Source organism: Rhinatrema bivittatum, chromosome 6, assembly GCF_901001135.1.
Source record: "Rhinatrema bivittatum chromosome 6, aRhiBiv1.1, whole genome shotgun sequence".
In the NCBI taxonomy this organism is placed as follows: Eukaryota; Metazoa; Chordata; class Amphibia; order Gymnophiona; family Rhinatrematidae; genus Rhinatrema; species Rhinatrema bivittatum.
In genome coordinates this window covers 201,146,486-201,170,397 of record NC_042620.1, presented here as the reverse complement: position 1 = coordinate 201,170,397, position 23,912 = coordinate 201,146,486, and the positions used below count along the sequence as shown (strand labels likewise).

Here is a 23,912-nt window from a genome sequence, read left to right as displayed (position 1 = left end):
TTCATAAAGTGGGTGATAAGGAATGTTCTGAAATAGCCTGGCACGTGTTCCACTTTTGTTGTCTCAAGAACCAGCCCTTGCCTAAGCTCTGGCACAGTGTGACTCTCTATAAACCCACCCTGGAGAACATGCATTGTTATAAATACTATATTAACTCACATGTTCCAATCAAATGCTTAGCAGGCCTTGGCATTTTTTTCAGTTACATAGAATAGCCCTGGAAGGGGATTATATTTCCACCCAAATATCATCAATTGCAACCCTCCCCCCTTCCCAAATCCATCTACAATGCACGGGTTATCTCATTTCCCATTCTCTCACCACAGTGCCACTTTTTAAAAATAGGCTTTGTGAGGATCAGGTAACATAGCAGAGTGGCAACCACCCAGAGGGGGATGAATGGCCTCAGTATTGTTTGATTGCAGGCTAGAGATCAGGGTGGGGTCCATGCTGGTCTTCAGACACAATCCTGCTAGCCAGCCATGCTCAGTCGTCAGGACAGAGATATCACAGGTCACCAGAGAAGCATGGACAGTGACTCCGAGAGTTACGATGGTGAGAGACAAAGGGGTGTGGCAGTCTCCCGAGATGACATATCCATCCTAAACTGCTTCTGCAATGGGGACCTGAAAATGATTCAGAACCTCTTCCACACCTCCGTTGACGTTGTCAACACTACTTTGAGCATTCAGAGTGATGAGCTGCGCTGGAGCTGCAGGAAGATAGGTACGTGCTGCCCCTCTTCGGGTTATAGAAGCTGGCACATCGCCACAGCAGCACAGGGCTAGCGACGTCATGCCATAACCCAACCATTCATGTCATCAGCAGGGTTCCTATTTTGAGCATTGGAGGTGCAGGTTCATTATGATTTTCAAAGTTAAAATAAGTTTCGAATATTGCAGTCTTAAGAGGAGGGATAAAAAGAACCAGTGAAAACAATGGGGGTAATATTCAGTCACGGGCCAGATTGCAAAGTGAGGTGGATAAACCTATCCGGCTAACTTCGGAGGGATATTCATCCCCACCACTGAATATAGATGGATATTTTAAAGATAGCTGGATACATTTATCTAGCAAACTTTAGGAGTGTGCTGTATAGCACAAAAAGATATGCTATTTATATAATTGAATATGACTAACTTAACTCCTCCCAGAAATGCCACAGAACACCCAGTGTTATCTGGCTAAGTCTTAGCTGGATGATGAGATATCTGGCTAAACTTTAGCTGGATAAGTGCCCAAAATATTCAAAAGTTGGCATTGAGTGGGATAACTTGTGAGTTAAATGCCTCTGAATATGGACCTCAATAGATGTTCTTTCCTCTCTTCAGTTTGGATATTGCAAATCATTAATTAGCAAACAAGACATATCGGTGTTTGTATGAGTTTTCTTTCTTCCTTTTTGTTGGGAGGAATTTATGCCCACCATTCCTGCCTGGGAAAAGGAATTCAGGAACTAATCGGATTCTGCATTTGGGACTTTCCACCCAAAAGATCCAGTGAGTACGCGGAAACAGGAGTCTCACCGATACCCCCACTAGGAGACTGGCTTCCACCACCTGGGATGGAAAGATTTTTACCTACTGTCTCCCACTTTGAGCGACACTCAGAGGAGCAGGACTGAGATCAAATTTACACCTGGATTTATGCTGAAGATTAAATGAGAAGTGCAAGATCATTAGTGCAGGGGACACACTCAGCCCTGGAGCTCAGTCCTCACACAGTTCCAGAGCAGACTCAGGGTGTGGATTCTGTGGGGGGGGGGGGGGGGGGGGGGGGGGGGGGAGTTGGGAAGGCTGAACCTCTATGGGTTAAGGCGTAGGGGCACACCTCTCACTTTCTTCTTCTCCAGTGATTCTCACAGTTGATGCTTCCTCCATACAATCTAAATGCACTGAACACTCAAGTAGGATGTTCAAAATCAAACTTTTCTGTAGCACATTTTCAAAGCCAATTATCTTAGGGGGTCATTTTCTAGGCAGACCGCATGTGATAAGGGACGTTTCACACGCGAAAAGTCCCTTATCGCGTGCAATACCAAGATCGGGGCAGAGTCAGGGTGGCGTCAGCCCCAGAAGAGGAGGAGTCTGGGCGGGACTGAGGCTGACGCCGTGAAGACTTCGCCGACAGTGAAAGGTACGCTTCCTTATCGCTGCCTGTTTCGCGCCGAATAACTACACCTTTTATGGTGTAGTTATTCGGCGCGACCCCTGCAGCGATCGCACCATGGAGGTGCGATCACTGCAGGCTATTGCAGGACCGCCCCCCGCTTCGCCCCCCCCCCGCCCCCCGTTACTGCGGGATTCACGCCACCACAGTGTTTTTGTAAATCTAGGCCTTAGATTTCTGCTCTGGAACTGTGTGAGGACTTAGCTCCGGGACTGAGTGTGTCCCCTGCACTAATTCAGGTATCAACACCTGATGCAGAGGCTACACTTTTATCTAGGCTAGTTCTTTTCCCTCGGTAAGGTGGACTTATATTTGCATGGATCTGAAGATATATTATATATAATTGTTGCTTATTATATTTTCTGATTGAAGTTACCAGGTGTTATTTTCTTTTTGAGATTTGTTTCTTGAAAGCACTATATAAACCTTTATAAAAAACATACATATATATATATATATATAGATTGATAGATAGATAGATAGATAGATAGATAGATAGATAGATAGATAGATATATCAGGACTTCCCTGCACTGAGCTGCAGTTCTCATTCAGCCTTATGCATTCCCTGCTGGAACTTCCATTCATTCTCCAGTAGTCAACATTTTAAAGAAAAATGTTCCCAAAGGCATCAAACAGCAACCGTCCATTCATAATTTTAAGCCAACAAAAATGAAGCCAATTTCCAAACACAAAGTACCACTGTACACATTGTAAAAAATTGGCATAAAGTCCATACGGTAGTGTCCTGCTTAAGACATGCATTCTTTAAAAAAAATGAAATGTATTATGATAATTTTCAAACATGCCTCTAGTATGCTCCACAGAACACATCTTTTCTATGTGATAAATAAAACCATGGATTTTGAAAATGTGTGTGTTCTTTCAGGCAGCTGAAAATCCACTTTCCCAGTTATGGCGGGCCTAGGAAAGTTAATTGTAGTTTTACCTACATAAAAGCCTTTGAAGACGTATCCCTGCAGGCTGTTTTCAAACTGCTTGAATAAGTGCCAAGATTATGAATACTTTGCATTTGTGGATTCTGCTCCTAATTTTCAGAGGGAAAGTATTCATGCATGCAGGAGCAATTCACTATGCATCTGATTTTTCTGTGAGGATTTGTTTCCTGGAAGACAATGCACACATATTTGAGAATCCCATCTAAAAGTGAACATTTTCCAACACCATCCTAAGCATACCTACAGAATTACCTCCTGCAAATCCAGATAAATGTAAGCACTATGAAGCCTGAGGATACTTTTATCTGGATTGATCAATTTTCATAAAGTCAGGTCACCCAAACAAATCACTGTTTACCAGGGTAAATGGCTCTGACAATTGTTCTTTGTAAGTCTAAGCAATCACAAGTCAGAAGAAGCACATAATGGTAAGGATTCCCATGACAGAAAGGTGTTACTTTGGATGTCTAGCCAGCAAGATTCATGAGAGCTCAATGGTTTAATTTAATCACAAACTGTACACTCAGTTTATTGTCGCATCTTCCAGCCCTCTTGACTCAGATTATATCAAATAACTGTGACCACCTGACCGCCCTCTGACCAAGTTATAAATAGCAGAACAATAGAACTTGACCTTGCTAAAAACAATGGGATGACTTATACAGGGACCATGAGGAATGAGTGACATTCCAGCCTAGTGCCTGCTGCAGGGCCAAGCCTTGGCTGCTGGAGAACCTGCAGGGTGTGTGCAACAATGGCCAGGCTCCCAGGGCTAGTTGTAGAGAAACTGGAGATCTTTCAGGAGACAGAAGCCCAGCATCCAGTGCCAGTGCCACACAGTCCTGTGGACAGGTTTCACCAAGCACTGACCACAGGGGACCTGCGCTACCTGCGGACACTCGCTGAGAAGTACTATCAAGATGTGGGTGTGGTGTTTGAGATCACAAGGAACGAGCTGGAGTGGCAGGCTGGAGAGCCCACAGCTTTTGGATCGGCAGGTACTGTGCAGACAGAAGTTGCTTTGCTTCGTTTCTCTTTACTGTGGGCTGACAGAATACGACTCTGTAAGGAAGTCAAGCTTGTGTTTGTTCTTTTGTCTAAGATTTCTTGTTTGCAATTCAAGGAAGTATTTTTTTTAATAGTATGTTTATTAGTATATCATTTAACCGATAATCACAGTTTTTAACTAGATTCTTTGCAGGTTGTAATGCATTGTAGTGGACTAAATAAGAATTGTTCAAAGAGGTTGTTGCACAGAAGCTTTCAAAATCAGAAAAAGGGGCTGATGTAGTAAGACCAGCTGAGCCTATCACAGGATCTTACTCCAGTTTTCTTGCAGGATTTTTGGCACTAACCCAACTTCAAGTTCTGTGTAATATGGATTTTAGCACATCTGGAAGTGTAAGCTGTGGGGGTCGCTTACGCTTTGAGCGCAGCTGCTGAGAAGCTGCTTTTGAGGTGCTGGGAGCAGGGATCTGGGTACCTCGCTCTTGGCTAAATATTGGGGGTGGCTCCAGGGGAATCCTGGGGGAGCAGACAGTTCTGTATATACGGCCTGCGGGGGGTGGGTCGTAGGGGGCCAAATAGGTATTTTATTAATGGGGGGGGCGGGGAAGAATGTTGTAAACCGTTTTGATAAAATTTTATTTTAAAAAACGGTATATAAATACCTTTAAATAAATAAATAAATAAAGAATGGGGTCAGCGAACCCTGGCACATTTTTTAATATTCTGGTGGGTTTGGGGGGGGGGGGGAATGGTAGAAGCACGGCCTGGCGAGGCCAGAAGATATCTACTTACAGATATTGCCGATCAGGCCACAGGCCCTTTATATCTTAACTTTTTTTTGGCTGTAAATAGCAGCGCTACCTATCCAGATATTTCTTGGATATGCTGACCCCCATTTCAACCCCAGGCCACCAGTTGAGGTGGCCCCCGACTCCCCTCAAATTGAAAAAATAGAAAAAAAAAGCCCACATAGTGATGACCCCTAGGCTCCCCATCCCACCACCCCAAGTGACCAAGAGTAACCAAACAGCCCTTCCCACCCCCCAAGTCAAAGAGTGTCCCAGACCCATCTCCTCCCCCTCCTGGAAGCCAGAAAATACATAAATTAGGGTGGAGGCCCCCATCCCAGACCCCCTTCCTGCACCCCCCCAAACCTACAAATTGATCCCATGTCTGGGCCGGCTGCACCCTCGCATTCAGTCCTGTCTGCACCATTTTCCAAAGTGGCACCGACCTGATCTTGCCCCTGGATTGTCCATTTTTTATCCAACTCAATTTTAGCCAGATAAGTGGCTGAATGTGCTCATTTTGCCGTTTAGATGGATAACCTTTGAATTATCCATCTAAATGGCTTTTGAATATAGACTTTCCTGCTATTAGCTATTACAGGGCAATGTAGAGGGCCATGACCCCCAGACCTTAATCCAGCCACATGGCTGGGGCAAGGTCAGGTTGGCGCCATTTTGGAAAATGGCATTGCCTAAGCTGGGTGTGAGGGTGCACCTGGCACCAATGTGGGATCCATTTTAAGGTTTGGGACATGGTGCAGGAGGGGTGTTGGGTGGAGACCTGCACCCTAATTTTTGTATTTTCTGGCTTCTGGGGGGAAGGACCAGGTGGATCCAGGACAATATTTTTGACTTGGGGAATTGGGACACTTTTGGTCACTTGGTGGGGGCTGGTGGTCATCACTGCACAGGTGTTTTTTTCTATTTTTTTCACTTTGGGGGGAGTCAGGGCCACCTGAACTGGCTATACAGCTGAGATGCATTTTGGGGAGAGGCGCCCCACTATTATAAAGATATCCCCCACAACAGTGGTACCCCTCCAGCAATAAAACATTATGGTTTAGTGCATCTAGGCATTAGCCAGATATATGAGATATTCAGCTAAGTTAGCGGGATAGCTCAACCTCGTCCCATAATTTCACTGGAATGCCCCTTTTTTTTATCTGGCTAAATCATAGCTGGATAAGTGGCTGAATATGCCTATTTTGCCATTTAGATGGCTAACTTTTGAGTTACGCAAAAAAAGGGAAATGCAGAAAAACTTCAATATATGGGTGCCAAAAAATATAATTATATCACGTTTTTAAAAATTTTAAATTTAAAAACGTGATATAATTATATTTTTTGGCACCCATATATTGACGTTTTTCTGCATTTCCCTTTTTTTGCATTTGTTATTTTGCGTGGGATTGACTCGGCTCTTTTTTGTATATATAACTTTTGGGTTAAGCATCATAATAGCTTTTGAACATGGACCTCTCTGCTTTAGCTATTACAGGGCAATGCAGAGAGCCGCATTATCAGGGATAGATTTTAGTACATATTCTTTATGAAACTTCACGTGCTACATCATCTCCGTCTTTTTCTCAGTCCTGAAGATTTTCACACAGTGCTCCAGTCATTGGTCTTCTCTGGCATGGATTACTTTTATACCCTGCATACATTCTGAAATCTCTGCAGATTATTCAAAATGCCACTGCATGCCTCCTCACAGGAACTAAAATTCAAAAGCACATCTCTCCAGTTGTATTATCTCTCCATTGGCTTCCCATCCACTGGAGGAAATGCTATAAACTGGCCATCACTATCCATAACTTGATAAACAATGTGAAACCTCCTTGGATTGTCTCCATTTTAAAAATACACACTCCCTTTCAGTTGGCCAAAAAGTCGATATTGGATATGTGGCTTAAGGAGGAGGCACCAACAGTAACCATGTGGAGATTGAAACTGCATCAGATGGTGATGTTCGAGCATATTTCCGCCAAGAGTGCTACCCCAGCAAGGTATGAAGATTTTTTGGATAGATGGACGGTATATCTCATGTCCTTAAATGCTAAAGTGAGGAGCAGGCTGCTTGAGCTCTAATGCTAGCCCTTCACGGCTTCGCCTCCATGGTGGCAACGTGGTACTTATAAGGACAGACGAGTTTGGCTTATCTCAAGACGACGACGCTTGTTTAGGGATTGAAGAAAGGGAATGGGAATGGGGCAGAGTGGGGAAACTATGATTGTTACTCGTATAGTTTGCACACATGTTACTGTGTATGGTTATATTCTGAAAATTGAAACTAAAGAATTAAAAAAATAAAAAATACATACTCCCTCTTGTAACCTCCAGTTGGCCACACAGAATTTGCTTGAAGTCCCTTCTTCCAAGTTCGCTTGCTTGACTGAAACTTGTGAGCATGCTCTTTCTATTGCAGAACCTATATTTTCTGGAATTCCCTACCTCTCACAATCTAGAACATCTCTGGATCAAAAATGTTTAAGTGGGCACTAAAAACATTTCTATTTAAGCAAGCATTTGAAATTAATATAATTTTTTTTCTTAGCCTATTTTAATAATGCAAGGTTCTCTACATTAGATATCTTTTCCATCCAGGTATCTGTTGGCGTTGTCTGGCTTTTTCGTGTATTAATTTGATTTTGTCTTGTTTGTATATTTTTTATTGTTTTACTATTACTATTTTATATGTGAACCTGTAACTCACCCTGAACTTTTCAAGGGATATAAATAATTTTATATAAATAAAATAAATAAATAGTATGTGTTTTTTAACATGGAAAATTTAACTCCAGGGTCAGGGCAGGAGTAAATCTTAAGTCACATATCTAGTGAGAAAAACAACTTGAGGGCATGAGAATGACCAGTCAGCAAACAATAATGTACAGAAATTTGGTTTGCAAATACATATGGGAGGAGAGGAGACCAGCATCAGTGGCGCAGTGAGTGATGATTCAAATGAGGCATCTGAGTGGGGCTTACCCAGAACCACACCACTGGAAAATAGAGATGTTCCCACCATGCAGCCCTAAGAAGACAGTGCAGTGGGGAAATCCTTCATTGCAATTGTGCATATCACACCATAGTTGACAACCAGTTATAATTAGACATATGGACACCAGCATTCTTGATGCCAGCACCACCACTGTAGTTTACCATTGGCAGTTGACAGCTAAGATGCACAAGTTGATGTTCCAGCGTGGGCCGGATGGGGCTCAGAAACAGTCATTGGTGGTCCAGCGTGGCAGTTGACAGCTGATGTTTTACTGTTCTCCATGGGAAGAGTGTTTTGGGACACTGTTCCCTACTGGTGTAGGATAGTTATTGGTAATCTAGCCTGACAGTATTCAAATTAGGTAGTGTGGTAGAAACGGGGAAAAGGAGGCGCTAGGGACACCAGCACGTCCCTAGCACCTCCTTTTAGCCCGGAGAGGCGGCTGTCAGCGGGTTTGACAGCCGACGCTCAATTTTGCCAGCGTCGGTTCTCGAGGCCGCTGACAGCCACGGGCTCGGAAACTGGACGCCGGCAAAATTGAGCGCCCGGTTTTCGGCCCGACAGCCGCGGGTCAAATTCAGTTTTGTTTTTTTTTAACTTTACTCTTCAGGACCTCCAACTTAATATTGCCATGATATTAAGTTGGAGAGTGCACAGAAAAGCAGTTTTTACTGCTTTTCTGTGCACTTTCCCGGTGCTGGAAGAAATTAGCGCCTACCTTTGGGTCGGCGCTAATTTCTGAAAGTAAAATGTGCGGCTTGGCTGCACATTTTACTTTCTGTATCCCGTGCGCATACCTAATAGGGCCCTCAACATGCATTTGCATGTTGAGGGCGCTATTAGGTGCCACGGGTTGGACGCGCGTTTTCCTCCCCTTACTGAATAAGGGGTAAGGGAAAACGTGCATCCAAGAGCAGGCTAACAGTTAGCTACGTCGGAGCGCACTGTACTGTATCGGCCTGAATGTTATTAGATGAAGCTATAACTTGATCAGCCAAAACATTGACTACAGTAGAGCTCTTCCTCGCAGACAGTCTGGATTCCTAGACTTCCTCATTCGTTCCATTTCAGTATGTATAGCGATCCAATCTACTGTCACGCTGGTCTCAATGAGTTCTTGCCTTGCAATCAGTTCTGCTGTGCTGGGCTGCCATCGCATCAATGGTGGAGAGTAGTGTTTCTGTTGGAGGGTCAATGATCTGGATCCCCGCCACCAACCACAGTGGCTACTATAGAAACACCTCCTGCACTGACGCCAGGTGGTGGTACATCTTGGATGTCTTATATATCACTCTTGTTCTACTTTCCCTTCACTAGCTTCCTATTCGCTGGTGAGTCTGCTACAAATTGACTGATACTGTTCATAACCTTCTCAACAATGTTAAATCACCCTGAATCCTCTCTGTCTTAAAAATTCATACTCCTGTTCAAACTCTTTTCTCTGCCAATCAGAACTTACTTAATGTTCCCTCTCCTAAATGTGCTTGATTGTCCGAGACCTGCAAGCATTGCTTTTCCATAGCGGGGCCACATTACTGGAACTCATTACTGCTTGCCATGCACACATTAACAACCCTAAATTCTTCAAGCATGCTGTGAGGCAGTGCCCCTATTTTCCCCCTTAAACCTGTGTGGGACCAGGTTGGATGCCTGGTCCCACCTTAATTCCTCTTGAGAGAGAGAGCTCTGTGGGCGGCACACAGCAAGGGAGGAATAAGAGCTGGGATCCAGGTGGGGATAATAAGATCAGGCCCAGGTCTCCAGGAGGTCAGCAGCTCCTGTATGCAATACTGTCCAAACCCTGAGCTGAGATGAAGCAACACACTGTAAATAAAGAGTGTACACTGTCTGAAGAGAAGAAAGTCTATGGCTGTGCATATGTGAAGTTATGATAAAGAGTTACTGTTTTAAGAAGGCTGGAGTCAATCTAGTTTGTCTCCAGGCCTGTGGGAATCACCGCTCGTTCCCACACATGCACTAAAAACTTATTTGTTTAAGCAAGCTTTTGACATCTCAGATTAATTGCACCCTTGCCCTTTGCTCCAACAAAATTATGTTTGTCAGCCTTGCATTTTTTATAAACTTTCATCTATATCAGATAAAGTATCTAGTTATGCTTTCATATGTTTTTAGTTTGTTTTAATATGTACAGTATGTTATTTTGTAACTGCCCTGAATTATTTGGAGGAGTGAGCTGTAAATATTTTTAAATAAATAAATAAATAAGGGGCAGATTTTCAAAGGGGTATGCGCGTAAGATACGCGCGTACCCCCTGAAAACCTGCCCCAACCTCCCCCTGCGTGTGCCGAGCCTATGATGAATAGGCTCGGCGGCGCGCACAAGTCCCGGGACGCGCGTATGTCCCGGGGCTTTGCTAGGGGGGCTTGTCGGGCGCATGTTGGGGGGGGCGTGTTGTGGCGGCGTGTCATCCGGGGGCGGGGCTGTGGGCATGGTTCCGGCCCAGGGGTGTTTCAGGGGCATGGTCGAGGCCTCCGAAACTGCTCCCGGGCCGGGGAATCATGCAGCCGGCGCGGTAGGGTTAGATAGGGCTGCTAGTATGGACAGCTGCAAAAGAGCCCTGCTGAAGAGTCACCACCAGCATCAACTGCACTTTGCATGGTGGGCCTCCTCCCATTCGGCGCTTGGTCCTCTCGATGAGTGCCAGCTTGGCCTTGACAGCCACCCTGGTGTCCTGCCATTGATGCTTCAGTTGGTCCACTAACCTGGTTGTCACTAACAGGCTGCTGACATCCTTGATGATGCTTTCCCAGATCTTCTTCTTGTTCTTTGAGGATATTTTCTGCCCAAAGAGCGCACTGTGCTTCTCACAAACATGCTGCACCTGATGTTCCTTCTCTTCTTCCATAAAGTGCACATCACGTTAATGCTGCTTCTCCTCCAGCTTCTGGTTGCTAGTTCCCTTCTGCCCTTCACTCCCAGATGATGGCTGGTTTGGGTCCCTCCCTGAGCACTACTCCCACTACTTTCTCCCCTCCCACTTTTCCCTTCCTCCCTCCCTCTGCTCTAACTCCTCCATCTGCCTTCTTTTCTACCCCCTTCTACCTCATGCACACCACTCTCCTTCTGCTCCATTTCCCCTCCCTGGCTACACTCCACTGACTCATGCACCACACTCCTCCTATCCTCTCTTTCACAACTCGCCCACCTATCACACTCATCTGCTCCTCAACTTGCACCCCCCCCCCCCCCCGTCATACTTCATTCTCTCCATAGCCACAAACATCCACTCCACTCTTTCAAGAACTTAACCGCCAAAGTTGACAAAAAGACAGACAATCACAGACCAACAATCAGATCACTCTAAAAATTCACTCAAGATCACAAACAAAAGACAGAAAGATGGAAAACAGCAATGGAAAAACAAGCAGCACAAAAGACACTACTCAGCAATCACAGTTGAACAACCACTAACTCCAAAACCAAGAAAACCTCCAATTCCTAGGTCAGAGCTCCCGTAAAACCACCCAGTACTGACAAAACGGTCCTAGAATAGACTGTCTTTTATTTCCATGCAAAACGGAGTGTCCAAGAAATCAGATGGACATTTGTACACCGCCAATCACAGCACAGATCAGCCTAGGATACTTCTGTCAATCAACAGGGAACACTGCAGCATTTTTCAAACTAGCACCAGCTTTTACCACCGCTTTTACTCTGGTTTTCTGCATATCAGTTTTAATGTCATTTTGACATGCTTTTTAGGATTACCTTAATGCTGGTTTGATTTGCATACTATTTGTTTACTGCATCAAGCGGGACCACATGTTTTTAACGCATGCAATATGAAAAATTGGGGCTTAACTTTTGCGCCTGTTTTGGCACAGGTTCTAATGCATCAGCCCCAAAGAACGGAGGAGTGGCTTAGCGCTTGGAGTAGTCAACCGTGATATCCCACTTCTCCCGCTGATATTCCTTGAGACCTTGGGCAAATCAATTAACGCTCCATTGTCTCAGATACCAACTTTGGAGGTAATTATCAAAAAATTCCACATGACCCTATATTTGGTTGCACAGAGATCTACTACAGTATTTTATTACCTGCACGTTTCAGGTATGTGCAGATTATAAAATATTCATATGTCTAATTATGCACAAATACCTGTAATGTATTGAAAGCGCGTACTTTTCCCACCTATATTATAAACATAAGCGTGTATATTTTATGTGCAAATATATTATTTGCTCATGTAAAATTCTGATTTATACACAGAAGTCAGTATATTTTGAAACATGCACATGTAATTGAAATTACCAGTTTACCGATACCTCCAACAGTTCACCCAGTCCTTCTTCAGGTCATTGAGACCCTCTTTTTTTCACCCTAATACCTCCAAAGCTCACCCATACCTCACACCCAACCAATAGCAGACAACAGATGAGTCTGATATCAAATGCGCTGGTTAATTAGCTACTGTAATATTGCATGAATAAGTTGCCAAATGTGCTCATGTGCTCTTGTGCTCTTATAAAACAACAACTTATGCTCATAACTATTGGACTTGCCCACGAATGCCCCTAGATGACCCCTTATTTGCACACATAAATGTGAGTATGAAACCAAAAATACACATGTGCTTTTGATGTGCCTAAAATAGCATATACATGAGTACAAGGTACTAGTGCAGGTATATGATAATTGTATGTGTGTAACTGCTTTGAAATTCACCTTTAGATTGTATACCCTCTAGGCAGGAACTACCTACTGTATCTGACTTGTTATTTGTGCTGAGCATCTATTTTTAAAGACAAGGAACTAAATATAGAACCCAAATGCCTTGAAGTCTCAAAAGCTTGAGTACTATATCATCTTTAGATAATTCATACATTAGTCCAGTAAAATCCATCAAAACCAGAAAAAAAATCAAGTTTTCTCCAGGATATGGTAACAAGCAATCAGGCCGATGTAACATTCACGTGGGAAAAATGGGCACTCATCCACCTCTCCCGGGTGTGCAATGCAGTAGGCAAATGAGCTGCTGCATTAAAAAGGAGGCGCTAGAGGAAGTTGTGTATTCCTAGCGCCTCCTTGGAATCCGGCACCCAGGAGAAGTGGCTGTACGTGGGTTAGGAAAATGGACGCTCAATTTAACAAGTGTCAATTTTCCTAAACCGTGCACAACCACAAGTTAGGGAAACAGACACTCGTATATTGAGTGTCCATTTTCATAACCTGTCCACCATCAAGACATTATGGGCCGGATTTTAAAAAGGTTACACGCGTAAATCCAGAGGATGTACGTGTATAACCTGTCTTACGCGCGCGGGCCTATTTTAAAAAGACCCGGCGATGCGCGTAAAGCCCTGGGACACGTGTAAGTCCCGGGGCTTTACAAAAGGGGTGGTCCAGGTGCGGGGCAGGGGCGGGGCGGTCTGGGGCAGGGCAGAATGGGGCCAGAGGCCTCTGACACAGCGGCCATTGCCGCTGTGTCAGAGGACCGCGTGCCGGCAGGCTGCCAGTGCGTGCAACTTGTGTCTGCCCAGAGGCAGGCGCAAAAGGTAAAATAAAAATTTTGGGGTGTGTTAGAGTAAGGCTATGGGGAGGAAAGGTTAGGGGAAGGGGTGGGAAGGTCAGGTTAGGGGGAAGGGAACGGGGAAGGCAGCGCTGCTCGGCGCGTGCAAGGTGTACAATTGTGCACCCCCTTTCGCGCGCTGACCCTGGATTTTATAACTTGCACACGCATGTGTGAGCAAGTTATAAAATTGGGTATACATGTGCGCGGGCTGGGTAGCATGCGCACATGTACGCCCGCGTGCAACCTTTTAAAATCTACCCCATGTTTTAATATTTTTTTTCATGTTGCTGCTTTCTGTGGTTCTTCCCACTTACTATCACCACAATATTAAGTCGGAGGAACCACATGAAAGCAGTATTTTCTGCTTTTCTGTTCAACATTTGGGGCTCCTCAAAACTTAACTGGTTAAAATGTTTGTGTCGGGGAACGGTTATTTTTTACATTGGGGGATAATAGCTAATAGCCTCATCAACATGGCATTTACATGTGATGAGCGCTATTAGCTACGCCCTGGTTTGGACGTGCATTTTCGATGCACTGATCCCCTTATTGCATTAGGGGTAATGAAAATGCATCCAAAACATGTGTCTAGCCGCCGGTTAACGTGTGCTCAGGGGCGGATTGGCCTATCGGGGGATCAGGCATCCCCCGATGGGCCGGTCGCTCTAGTCACGTGGTCTGCCGAGTGCAGCTGTGACAGAGCCACGCTCGGCAGACCAGTTTTATACTCACAACTCCTGTTTGCTTGCCCAACTCATATTTTATTTTGTACGTTCATTTATGTGGTAGCATGCCTTAAATTTGCAGTAATTTGCATACCTTTAGCTTACTGCATCAGGAGTTAATTCATTTTTTAGTGCATGAGTAAAGAACACGTGTGCTGAAATTTCACACAAATGTTTTATTCACATTTTATTACTTTGGCCCCTGGATCCCTGACTTGGCATTGTTAGAAGACTAACATCCTGTGTTCTGGCCAATCATATAATATGGAGACCAATCCAACAACCTAGTTTGCTAATAATAAATATATACTGTTCCCAGACCCTCATCAGTGTGCAGAGCAGGGTAAAAGAAAGAGCTTGATAAAAACAGACAAGAGGCACAAGCTTCATGCAAATTTACGTAGAAGAACAAATAAACAGAGGAGAAAGTAGGTTCCTATTCTGAAGAGCTAACAGTAAACCTGATACTAGTTAAAAAAGGAATAAGCTTGCCATTCAAAATTATAACAATGCTAGAGGAAACAACCTTGGGAGCTGTATTTTATTTATTTAGCTCACATGTTTTCAATGATAGGTCAAGGTGAGTTACATTCAGTAAAAAGATGTACTTGATACATGCTCCATTCCAGCCTGGGAAGTTGAAGCTCTTTTGAAGGTATTTGCACCTCACTCTGTCAGTATTCCTGTTTATATTCCTATCATGCTAGTACTAAAACAGCGCTAATAGTACTAATTCAGTCTCCAAGACGAAGGGCAATGATGTCTGGTTCTGACTGTCAACAGCTTCCAAAGGGGAAAGGAGAAAAGAGAAGAAATTATTATAGTGTGGTTCTGGATACTGACAATAAGAAGCTTCAATGCGATTGGTTGATAAAGAACACATTTTTATTAAAACTTTCCAGTGTCTCAATTTCTATGAAAGATAGTACAGCATATTAGACTGTGGCAAAGAGACAGATTTCCATGTGACTTCATCTAATTTCATGATCACAGAAAGATGGCAATACATGTACTAAGCAGAAAGTATTTTATTACTCCTTCTCTCTCTCTCTCACTCTCTGCTGCCCTCAGTGGTTCCCGGTTCTTCTTGTACATTAGAAATGGCTCTACTCCTTTTTTTCTCTGCCACTTTCACAGGCAGCTCATACATTCAGTCTACAAATCTCCGTAGCATGGTCTGGGCCCAGTCACTGGAGAGTGAAGCCTGCACTGATGCTACCAGCTCCTCTTTCTGCTCTTAGGTCGAGCAGCTACAAAGACGTGAGGAGGCTATACACATGCATCCTGCCGGCTCATTCCTTACCTCTGGTTTTTAAACAGAGACTGAGCTGTTCCAGTACATGCCACTAGCAAGGGGTAACAGTGATCAGAATAATGGCAAGCCTGCCTACTGTGCCTCCTCCTTACATCTCCCAATGCTCTGCTGCCAGCACCTCCACTGCCTTCAACAAGTTAACAGTGTCTACCAAATGGCAGGCAGGGTAACGAGCATATAATGAACAGCTCTCAGCACGAGACCCAAGAGAAGCTGTTGCTCTGTGAATATAAACCACTGCTCTTTAGATCTATGTGATCGATTCTTCCATTGCATTTCTGCCATGGGAGCCATCTCACCTCTTTGATGTGTGCTCACTGGAAGAAGGGTCTTCTTTTCCCCATTCTCCTTCATACCTGCTAACAATCTCACAAATGGGTCCTGAACTCCCTCTAAGAGTTATTATTATTTTTAATGGATGAATAGCACTACCGTGTTACATTCAGTGAGGGGCCCTATACACATAAAGCACACACAAAAAATCTAAAGACATCAGCCTGCAGAGCACTGAGGGAACGATACTGTGAACATTGTTCTGTTCAGCACCCTTTGATGCTTTTTCATGGGGGAGGGGGGGTCCTCAACTTTTTAAAATCCTTTTAATTATTTGCCAATAGTAAAAATATAATTCCAGAATATACAACTCAAGAAGGAGGAGATACCTCTTATTACAAGTAAGCTCATCACCAGACCTCACTTGCCTTTTTCTTTCCATCCCTATGTGCTACAAAATGCATTACAATGTGGAACTTAATGGACCAATCAGAGAAGAATTTATATAAAAGAATGGGAACTAATTATATTAACTATGGTAATTCCTCACAGCAGGGCACCTATGCAAGTTAACAACTAATCAATCAGAGCACAGTTACAGTCCCTGTTTTGCCTTTTGCTGCCTGTCTTTAAAACAATATTTCACTGAACTTTTTTTAAAGAGAAGTTGTGTTTTAGTTTTAGATTTACAATATTATAAAAGCAAAACCAAACTAATTGTGTTAATTTGGGTTAGTGATATGCATGGGTTACAAAATACTGGGATAAAACTCCGCATGGCCATATATGTGTATAGATGCTGCTGCACGCAGTCGTTTGAAAGTTATCCTTCCTGTGTGCTATTGTGCAATAACTGTGATTCCTTTTCTGGACTCCCAAAGAACTGTAAGCACTGCATGTGCAGCAGAACTGCCCATGGCCAGCCTAGAAAGCAGAAGCTGGGCTGGGAATTGAATTCAGAATTGTTGCATGGCAATATATATACACAATGCACAATTTTGTTTCCAATTATGAGGGAAGCCAAATTAAGTTTTACCTACTCATGTATTGAGATCTGGCTTTGAAGGACTAATTAGATTTACCATCTGTGAAATGTGCTCATTTGCTGAGAGCTCGGCAGCATGCCTTCTTTTGTTGAACTCCAGCTCTTTGAGATTCCCCACCTAGGAAACTTTGGTTTATGCCAAATATACACATTTTTAAAGAAATTTCTTACAATGTGGCTTTTTAGTTAAACTTTTAAAGAGGAATGATTTCAAACAGGTATTTATTACTGTTTTAGAGAGACATTTTGGTGTTAGAAATGTATCACAACTATGATGTATTGTATTATATTTGTGTTGTAAGTCAACTTGGGTGTAATTATGGAAAGGTGTGTAAGAAATAAAGTTGATGATGTCATTTCATTGCCATTTTGCTGGCTTTAAGCTATTCTGCCCTTGTTCTGCTTGCTTTATTATAATCTTTGATATTCATTCCTACTGACCCAAATCAACACAATTAGTTTGGTTTTGCTTTTATAATATTGTAAATCTAAAACTAAAACACAACTTCTCTTTAAAAAAAAGTTCAGTGAAATATTGTTTTAAAGACAAGCAGCAAATTACCCTGCAACTTATGTTCGTATGTATGCTTATGCACGAATGCATGCAATGCATTGAAAGCGAGTATATCAATACATTGAGCACCCGTACTTTTCCCACCTATTTAAAAAGTATGCATAGATACTTTACACACAAAAATAAAGTAGGACTTGCTCGCATGAATACGGATTTAAGCATGTAAATCAGTGCATTTTAAAACATGCGAGCATAGATGAAATTAACCAATTTTACCAGTTACTCCACCAGTTTGCCCAGTCCTTCTCCAGGTTATCAAAACCCTGCTGGTTCTTCAGCCTGAACACCCCCTCAGTTCACCCAGATCTCCCATCCAGCCAATAGTACTCAATAAACACATTTAATATCATTTACAAAAGATAATCAGAAGGTGTAAAATTATGCGAGTAAGTTGGCAAATCTACATGCATAAGTGTCTTTTAAAATAGGAATTTACACGCATATATATTGACTCTGCTCCAGAATGCCACGAGACTGCCTCTTTTTTATATGTGTATATGTGCGCATGAAAGCAATAATATGCACATATGTTTGAGGTTTATAAAATATCATGCATGCTAGTAGCTGCTACTTATGCATGTATATGTTAATTTTTATGTGTTTAAGTCTGTGAAAATTCACCCTTTAGTGTATATGCACCAAGTTCTGCAGATAGCTCTTACTAAAGGCTGTCACTATGGTGGTTGGATTAGACTGGATGAGGAAGAGGCCACAATTAGGAGAAAAGCCTTAGTAGTTACAAATGAAGGCTTATGGTGGTATAGGTATAGTAGGGGCCAATTCTAATTGGACGAGAAGTCCAGAAGAGCAGTAAAATATTGCTGAGCCCCAAAAAAAAAAAAAGAGAAAGAAAGAGAGAACTAAGTGAACACACAGACAGCAAATTTAAGATTATTCTTATTATGTAGCAATCAGAACTGGTCCTGAATCCAGTTCAAGTATTTACAGTGCCTGGATGTAATCCACTTTGATGATGTGTCTGAAAGGCAAAATATAAATCGAATGAATAAGTGCCTTGTGGCTACCACTGCACACTTCCATACAATAAGGAGACCTGCATCTGAAATGACTTTAAGCCTCTTGCTCACTGAGCCATACAAGGCTGAGAGCAGTGCAGACCCCAAGCTGGGGAAGATGGTGAAGCAGTCTGCATAACTCTGCAGTTCATCCTGCTTAGCAACCGAAAAGGGTGCTATCTCCACTCCTGGCCACCAGAAGGTGTGAGGGATACTGAGGCGGGATACTGAGGCAGGAACCAGGCTGGAACTGAAGCAGGCTACAAGCGAGAAGTTAGCGAACTCCGAGGCACACAGCAACTAGGAACCGCAAGGTAACCTCGTTGCAAGGCGTCTGCTAGAGGCAGATGCCGACCTTACATACCCGCCGGTGTCTGACATCACGGGAGCGGGTGGAGCAGTGAGTGGCGGGAAAGGGCCTATATCTTCGGCCTCTTTGCGCTCGCGCGCGCCTAGGAGGAGGGCAGCTGGCTTGGGCATCCCGATGGTGTCGCCCCCACGGGGACGCCGCCGAACAGGCCCAGAACCCGGCGAAGCTCTCCAGCGAGACTGGACCCGATGCCAGAAGCCAAGAGGTAAGGCCCCGGTCGCGAGTGCCGTGACCGTGACCGCAACAGCAATAGCAATCTCCTACCCTTCCAGGCCTCAGCAGCCTTGCTCCCCAACACCTCCCCCCCCCCCTTCTCTCTCAGTCCCCAGCAGTCTTGATCCCAGGGGCGGTTCTATCATGAGGCAGGGTGAGGTGGCTGTTTCAGGCGGCAAAATTTTGGAGTGGCAAAAAGTGCCGCTGAAACTCTCCCTGCATTCAGGCCTAACATCAATCGGCACAATTATAAAGATGTGCCCATGGCATGGCGTTTCCCCCACACACACATGCACACACACATACTTGTAGGAAAAAAGCAATTGCAGCAGCTTTGGATTATGTGCCATGGGAAAGGTAAAGAAAGCACAGTAGTGAGATTTTGATGATGTGCCTGCAGGATTCCTAGCAGAGGCCATTCACTAAGTCAACTTGATTAATAGCAGTTAATTGATTTCTTCTCCAATAACTTATCCAAACCTTTTTTGAACCCAGCCTCACTAACTGCACTAACCACATCCTCTGGCAACAAATTCCAGAGCTTAATTGTGCATTGAGTGAAAAAGAATTTTCTCCGATTAGTCTTAAATGTGCTACTTGCTAACTTCATGGAATGCCTCCTAGTCCTTCTATTATCCGAAAGTGTAAATAACTGATTCACATCTACTCGTTCAAGACCTCTCTTTATTTTAAAGAGCTCTATCATATCCCCCCTCAGCTGTCTCTTCTCCAAGCTGAACAGCCCTAACCTCTTACACCCCTAAGGTGGAAAACAGCACTGTAGTACTCATGGAACAGAATCTGGTTGGCATTCCCATTTTGACCAGATCAACAGATATTTTATCGCTGCTTTGTACCAAAAATAAATAATAAATCAAGCATGAGATGTTCTTTACCTCTCTCTTACTTCTGATAGTTGAACTGGAAAATTCTGTAGGATCAACATATTTCGAGCAAGGGAAGGTCCAATAAAACAAATCGGGAGGCGGTCCCATGTAGCCAAGGCAAAAAAACAACAAGGGGACAACCTTATATCGTGGAAGGAATTTTATTAAAAAGCCCGACTCCAGCCGAGTTTCGCCAAACAAGGCTGCATCAGGGGCTCAAACCACAGTTGTTGATTATATGAAACTACATATCCTATGTAGTAAAGAAGGACGGCAAACCAAGACCTTGATTGTTCTCTCACTGTTCACTGCTACATAATCTAGTAGGTCAACCTAGGTACAGTATTCCCGCCGTCTCTCAAAATACAAAAATCTAGCATTTTGAGAGTTTCTTTATATTTTAAAATTGAAGATGGCGGGAATACTGTACCTAGGTTGACCTACTAGATTATGTATTTATATCCCATGCCCTCCAATGTTCAGGGCAGGTTTCTAAAAACATACATAATTGTTAAAAGTAAATCAAAGAATAAAATCGAATTAAAATAATACAACACAAACTCATTGTGATAAACATCTGTATAAAAGACTAGTCTTAGGGGACAAACAAACCACAAAAGTTAGTTAAGACTAATTTTGGGAGGTGGATAAGTCACAAAGATCTGGAAAGGCTAGTCTAAACAGATGATGTTTTAGTGCCTTCTTAAATCCTAGTTCTCCGACTCTGTTTGTTTGTTAGTTATACTGGGTTGTTTGTCCCCTGAAAAAAAATTATGCAAAAAGAAATAAATATATACAAGTTTCTCCTCCCACCCCACCTCTATAACGGTTCTTTGTTTGTTTTTAACCTCTCTACAGTCCCAGCCTAGTTCTCTTACCCTGTTTGTTTGTTGGTTGTACTGAAATGTTATGTCCTCAGAGAAAAAAATTGAAAAAGAAAAAAAAATACAAATTTCTCCTACTATCCCATCTCTTTTCTGGTTCTCTACCTTACTGTTTTGTTGTACATCTCTAGGATCCCAATCTAGTAGGGATGTGTATCGTTTTTTGACGATTTAAAATATCGTCCGATATATTTTAAATCATCAAAAATTGTTAGAGGCGCGATACAATAGGAATTCCCCCAATTTATCGTCAAAAATCGTAAATCGGGGGAGGGGGAGGGAAAGGGGGAGGGCGGGAAAACCGGCACACTAAAACAACCCTAAAACCCACCCCGACCCTTTAAAATAAATCCCCCACCCTCCCGAACCCCCCCAAAATGTTTTAAATTACCTGGGGTCCAGTGGGGGGGTCCCGGTGTGATCTTCCACTCTCGGGCCACGGCTGCGTTAATAGAAATGGCGCCGGCGCCATTTTGGTTCCTGTCCCCCGACGTCACGAGCGCAGGAGATCGCTCCCGGACCCCCGCTGGACCCCCAAGGACTTTTGGCCAGCGTCAGGGGGAAACGCCGACGCCATCGGGAAAAGTTCTGGCAGGTAAAAGCGTGAGGCCCGGCACGCAACTGAAGGCCCAGCGACTGCCACCGCAGGACACCAGGGCCTAGCCGGATTTGCAAGGGCCGCGAGGGAGACAGGATTGGGACCCGCTGTGAGACCCCGAAGGTGAGCAGTCCTGTGCACGGGACGACCGCGGGTGGGGCGCGTAACAGGGATTGTTTGTAAACTATATCTTTTATAATAATTTCAATAAATATAAAATTTTTAACTTAGTAAAATAAATGTTGGTGATATCAAACATTATAAGATAACTTAAGTGCTTTTTTCCTCCCCCTTTTCAGGGTTTTTTTATGGTATATATATATGTTACACTCCTGCCCGTGGACCGCATCCTGCGAGCAAGCCCTCCACTTACCGACCCGACACCGCTATCACTGGGGCCTTGCCTGTGCAGCCAGGTGCCGCCGACATTCCTCTTTGCAGCTTGTGAAGCCACTACCACTGACTCCATTTTTGTGGCAGGGAAGATGCCGCTGGGATTCCTCTAGCAGCAGGAAGCCGCCACTGCCGCTGTCTTCATCTTCGCGGTCTGAGCGGTGCTGCCGGGACATCCACTTCTGCGGTGTGGAGGCTGCCTCTGATACCACCGCTCTTTGTTGCAGGAAACCACCGTCAGGATCCTCCTCTTCTGCGGCCTGGAGGCCACTGCCGACGCCACTACCTGCTCCTTCTCCCACGCAGCCCTGCCGTGGCCACCTACTTCTTCCATCCTCCTGACCTTCTCTAGGTGCGGGTGCGCACCTCTTCTTCATACTTAAAGGACCAGCTGCAGGAAAAGCCCGTGGACCCACCGGATAACGTCATCACCGTGTTCCCTGGTCCAACCCTATAAAAGGGCTCTGTGTCAGTTCCTCGAGGCCTTTGAATCATATTACATGGTCATCCATGTCTCCTCTTCTCTGGTCAAGGTCTTCCGTGGTCTGCTCCTGTCCAGATGGCTTCATGTTCCATGTTCTTGATGTTCCTGATCTTCTCCGTCTGATGTTCCTGGTCTCATCCCTCGTTGGAGCTCCTTCGTTGCATGTTCCAAGTCCTGATGTTCCTCGTCCAAGAGTCCTGATGTTCTTTGTCTAGAAGCCCTGATGTCCAGAAGCCCTGATGTTCCTCATCCAAGTCCTGATGTTCCAAGTCCTGTTGTTCCCGGTCCAGAAGTACCGAATATTCAATGTTCTGTGTTCCAGATGTCCCTGATGTTCCGTGTTCTAGTCCTGGTCCTGATGTCCTCCTCATCTCCTGCTCCTCGTCCTCCTTCCAGGTTCCTTGCTACTCTACCTATCCAGGAGTGCCACCGTCATGGTCCATGACCAGCCCATGGGGGGCTGTGTAGGCCTACCTTCATCTCTGCAGCGCAAGTCTCCGGAAGGCCCTTGTTTTAATGCCGAGGTCTGTTCCTGAATTCCGAGTTCCGAGTCTTGAATCCTGAGTCTAGTATCCTGTCCCGGTCTTCAAAGTACCTTGTGCCTGCTTCTATCCATGCCCTAGACTCTACTAGAACCTGCTCCGCTTCAGCGTGGTCCGCGACAAGCCACAGGCGGCTGTGTAGGGCGTGCCTCAGTGCAGGCCTCTCCTGAATCTTCAACATGTCCTGGTTTCAAGTTCCACTGCTTCTCCTGGAGTCTGCTTTGTTTCCGGCGTGGTCCGTGAACAGCCATGGGTGGCTATGTAGGGCATGCTGCATAGCATCTCTCACCCTTTACTTTATCATGAATCCTTGCCTGAGACCTCCAAGTATCCTGAGTCTTGTCCAAGCCTTCCGAGTATCCTAAGTCTTCATCTGATTCTTCCAAGTATCCTGAGTCTTCCAAGTCCTCGTCTGAGTCCTCCAAGTATCCTGTGTCTTCCAAGTTCTCGTCTGAGACCTCCAAGGATCCTGAGTCTTCCAAGTCTGAGTCTGAGTCCTCAGTCCGAGTTCTCCAAGTATACTGACTCTTGTCTGTATCTTCCAAGTTTCCTGAATCTTCTGTTCCAGTTCCATGTGTCGTCATGTTTCTGCCCTCAGCCTCCGTCTAGCCTCACGCACTCGTCGTTCCCACAGCAGCGGGTCCAGAAGGGCTATCGAGTGGCCAGAGGGCTGGTCCTGAGACCAACATTGCTTTGCTGGGTCTCATGAGTGCGTGTAGGTCCAGGGCTAAGCCTATCTTGTTCCAGTTCCTAACGTTCCTTGCCTGGTTTACAATCCAGCCTTGTTCCTGCTCCGGCTGTGCCTGTACTCACTCACCTCCCATGGTGTGCGTCTTGGGGCTCCTCCCTGAGCTGCCCCGTGGCCCAAGGGCTCAATCACCCAGGAGCAGGCAACTGCGCCTCCGCGTCCCTCAACATGATTTGAAGGCCGCGGTCATAACAATTTATATATATATATGTGAATATATCAAGTCTTCATTCATATGCCAGCTTAGCAAGACAACAAATTGTTGCAGAAACAGTTCTTTTATCTGTAGACATTATAGTTTGTGTGGTATTTTCGGACTAAAGATTACTAAGCATTTTGTTGTCTTGTTAAACTTATTTAGCGACTTCTCAGTTCTCTACCAGTTC

General features: G+C 44.4%; 1 protein-coding gene across 5 annotated transcripts in view; it reads left to right on the top strand.

The window, feature by feature from the left end:
* Positions 1-23,912, top strand: part of ASB18 (ankyrin repeat and SOCS box containing 18) — a 139,269-nt gene that overhangs the window by 26,156 nt on the left and 89,201 nt on the right. For 3 of the 5 annotated variants that reach the window (XR_003857444.1, XM_029606406.1, XM_029606409.1), the window contains exon 1: positions 3,786-4,125. The exons of 1 other annotated variant lie outside the window; for it this stretch is intronic. Coding sequence is in view for 3 of the 4 variants with exons in the window: in XM_029606406.1 (XP_029462266.1) it covers positions 3,882-4,125 (244 nt within the window). In the remaining variant the exon portion in view is untranslated. Of the gene's footprint in view, positions 1-421; positions 727-3,785; positions 4,126-23,912 lie in introns of those variants that run through there. One more of the 5 variants, XM_029606407.1, reaches the window with a different exon arrangement.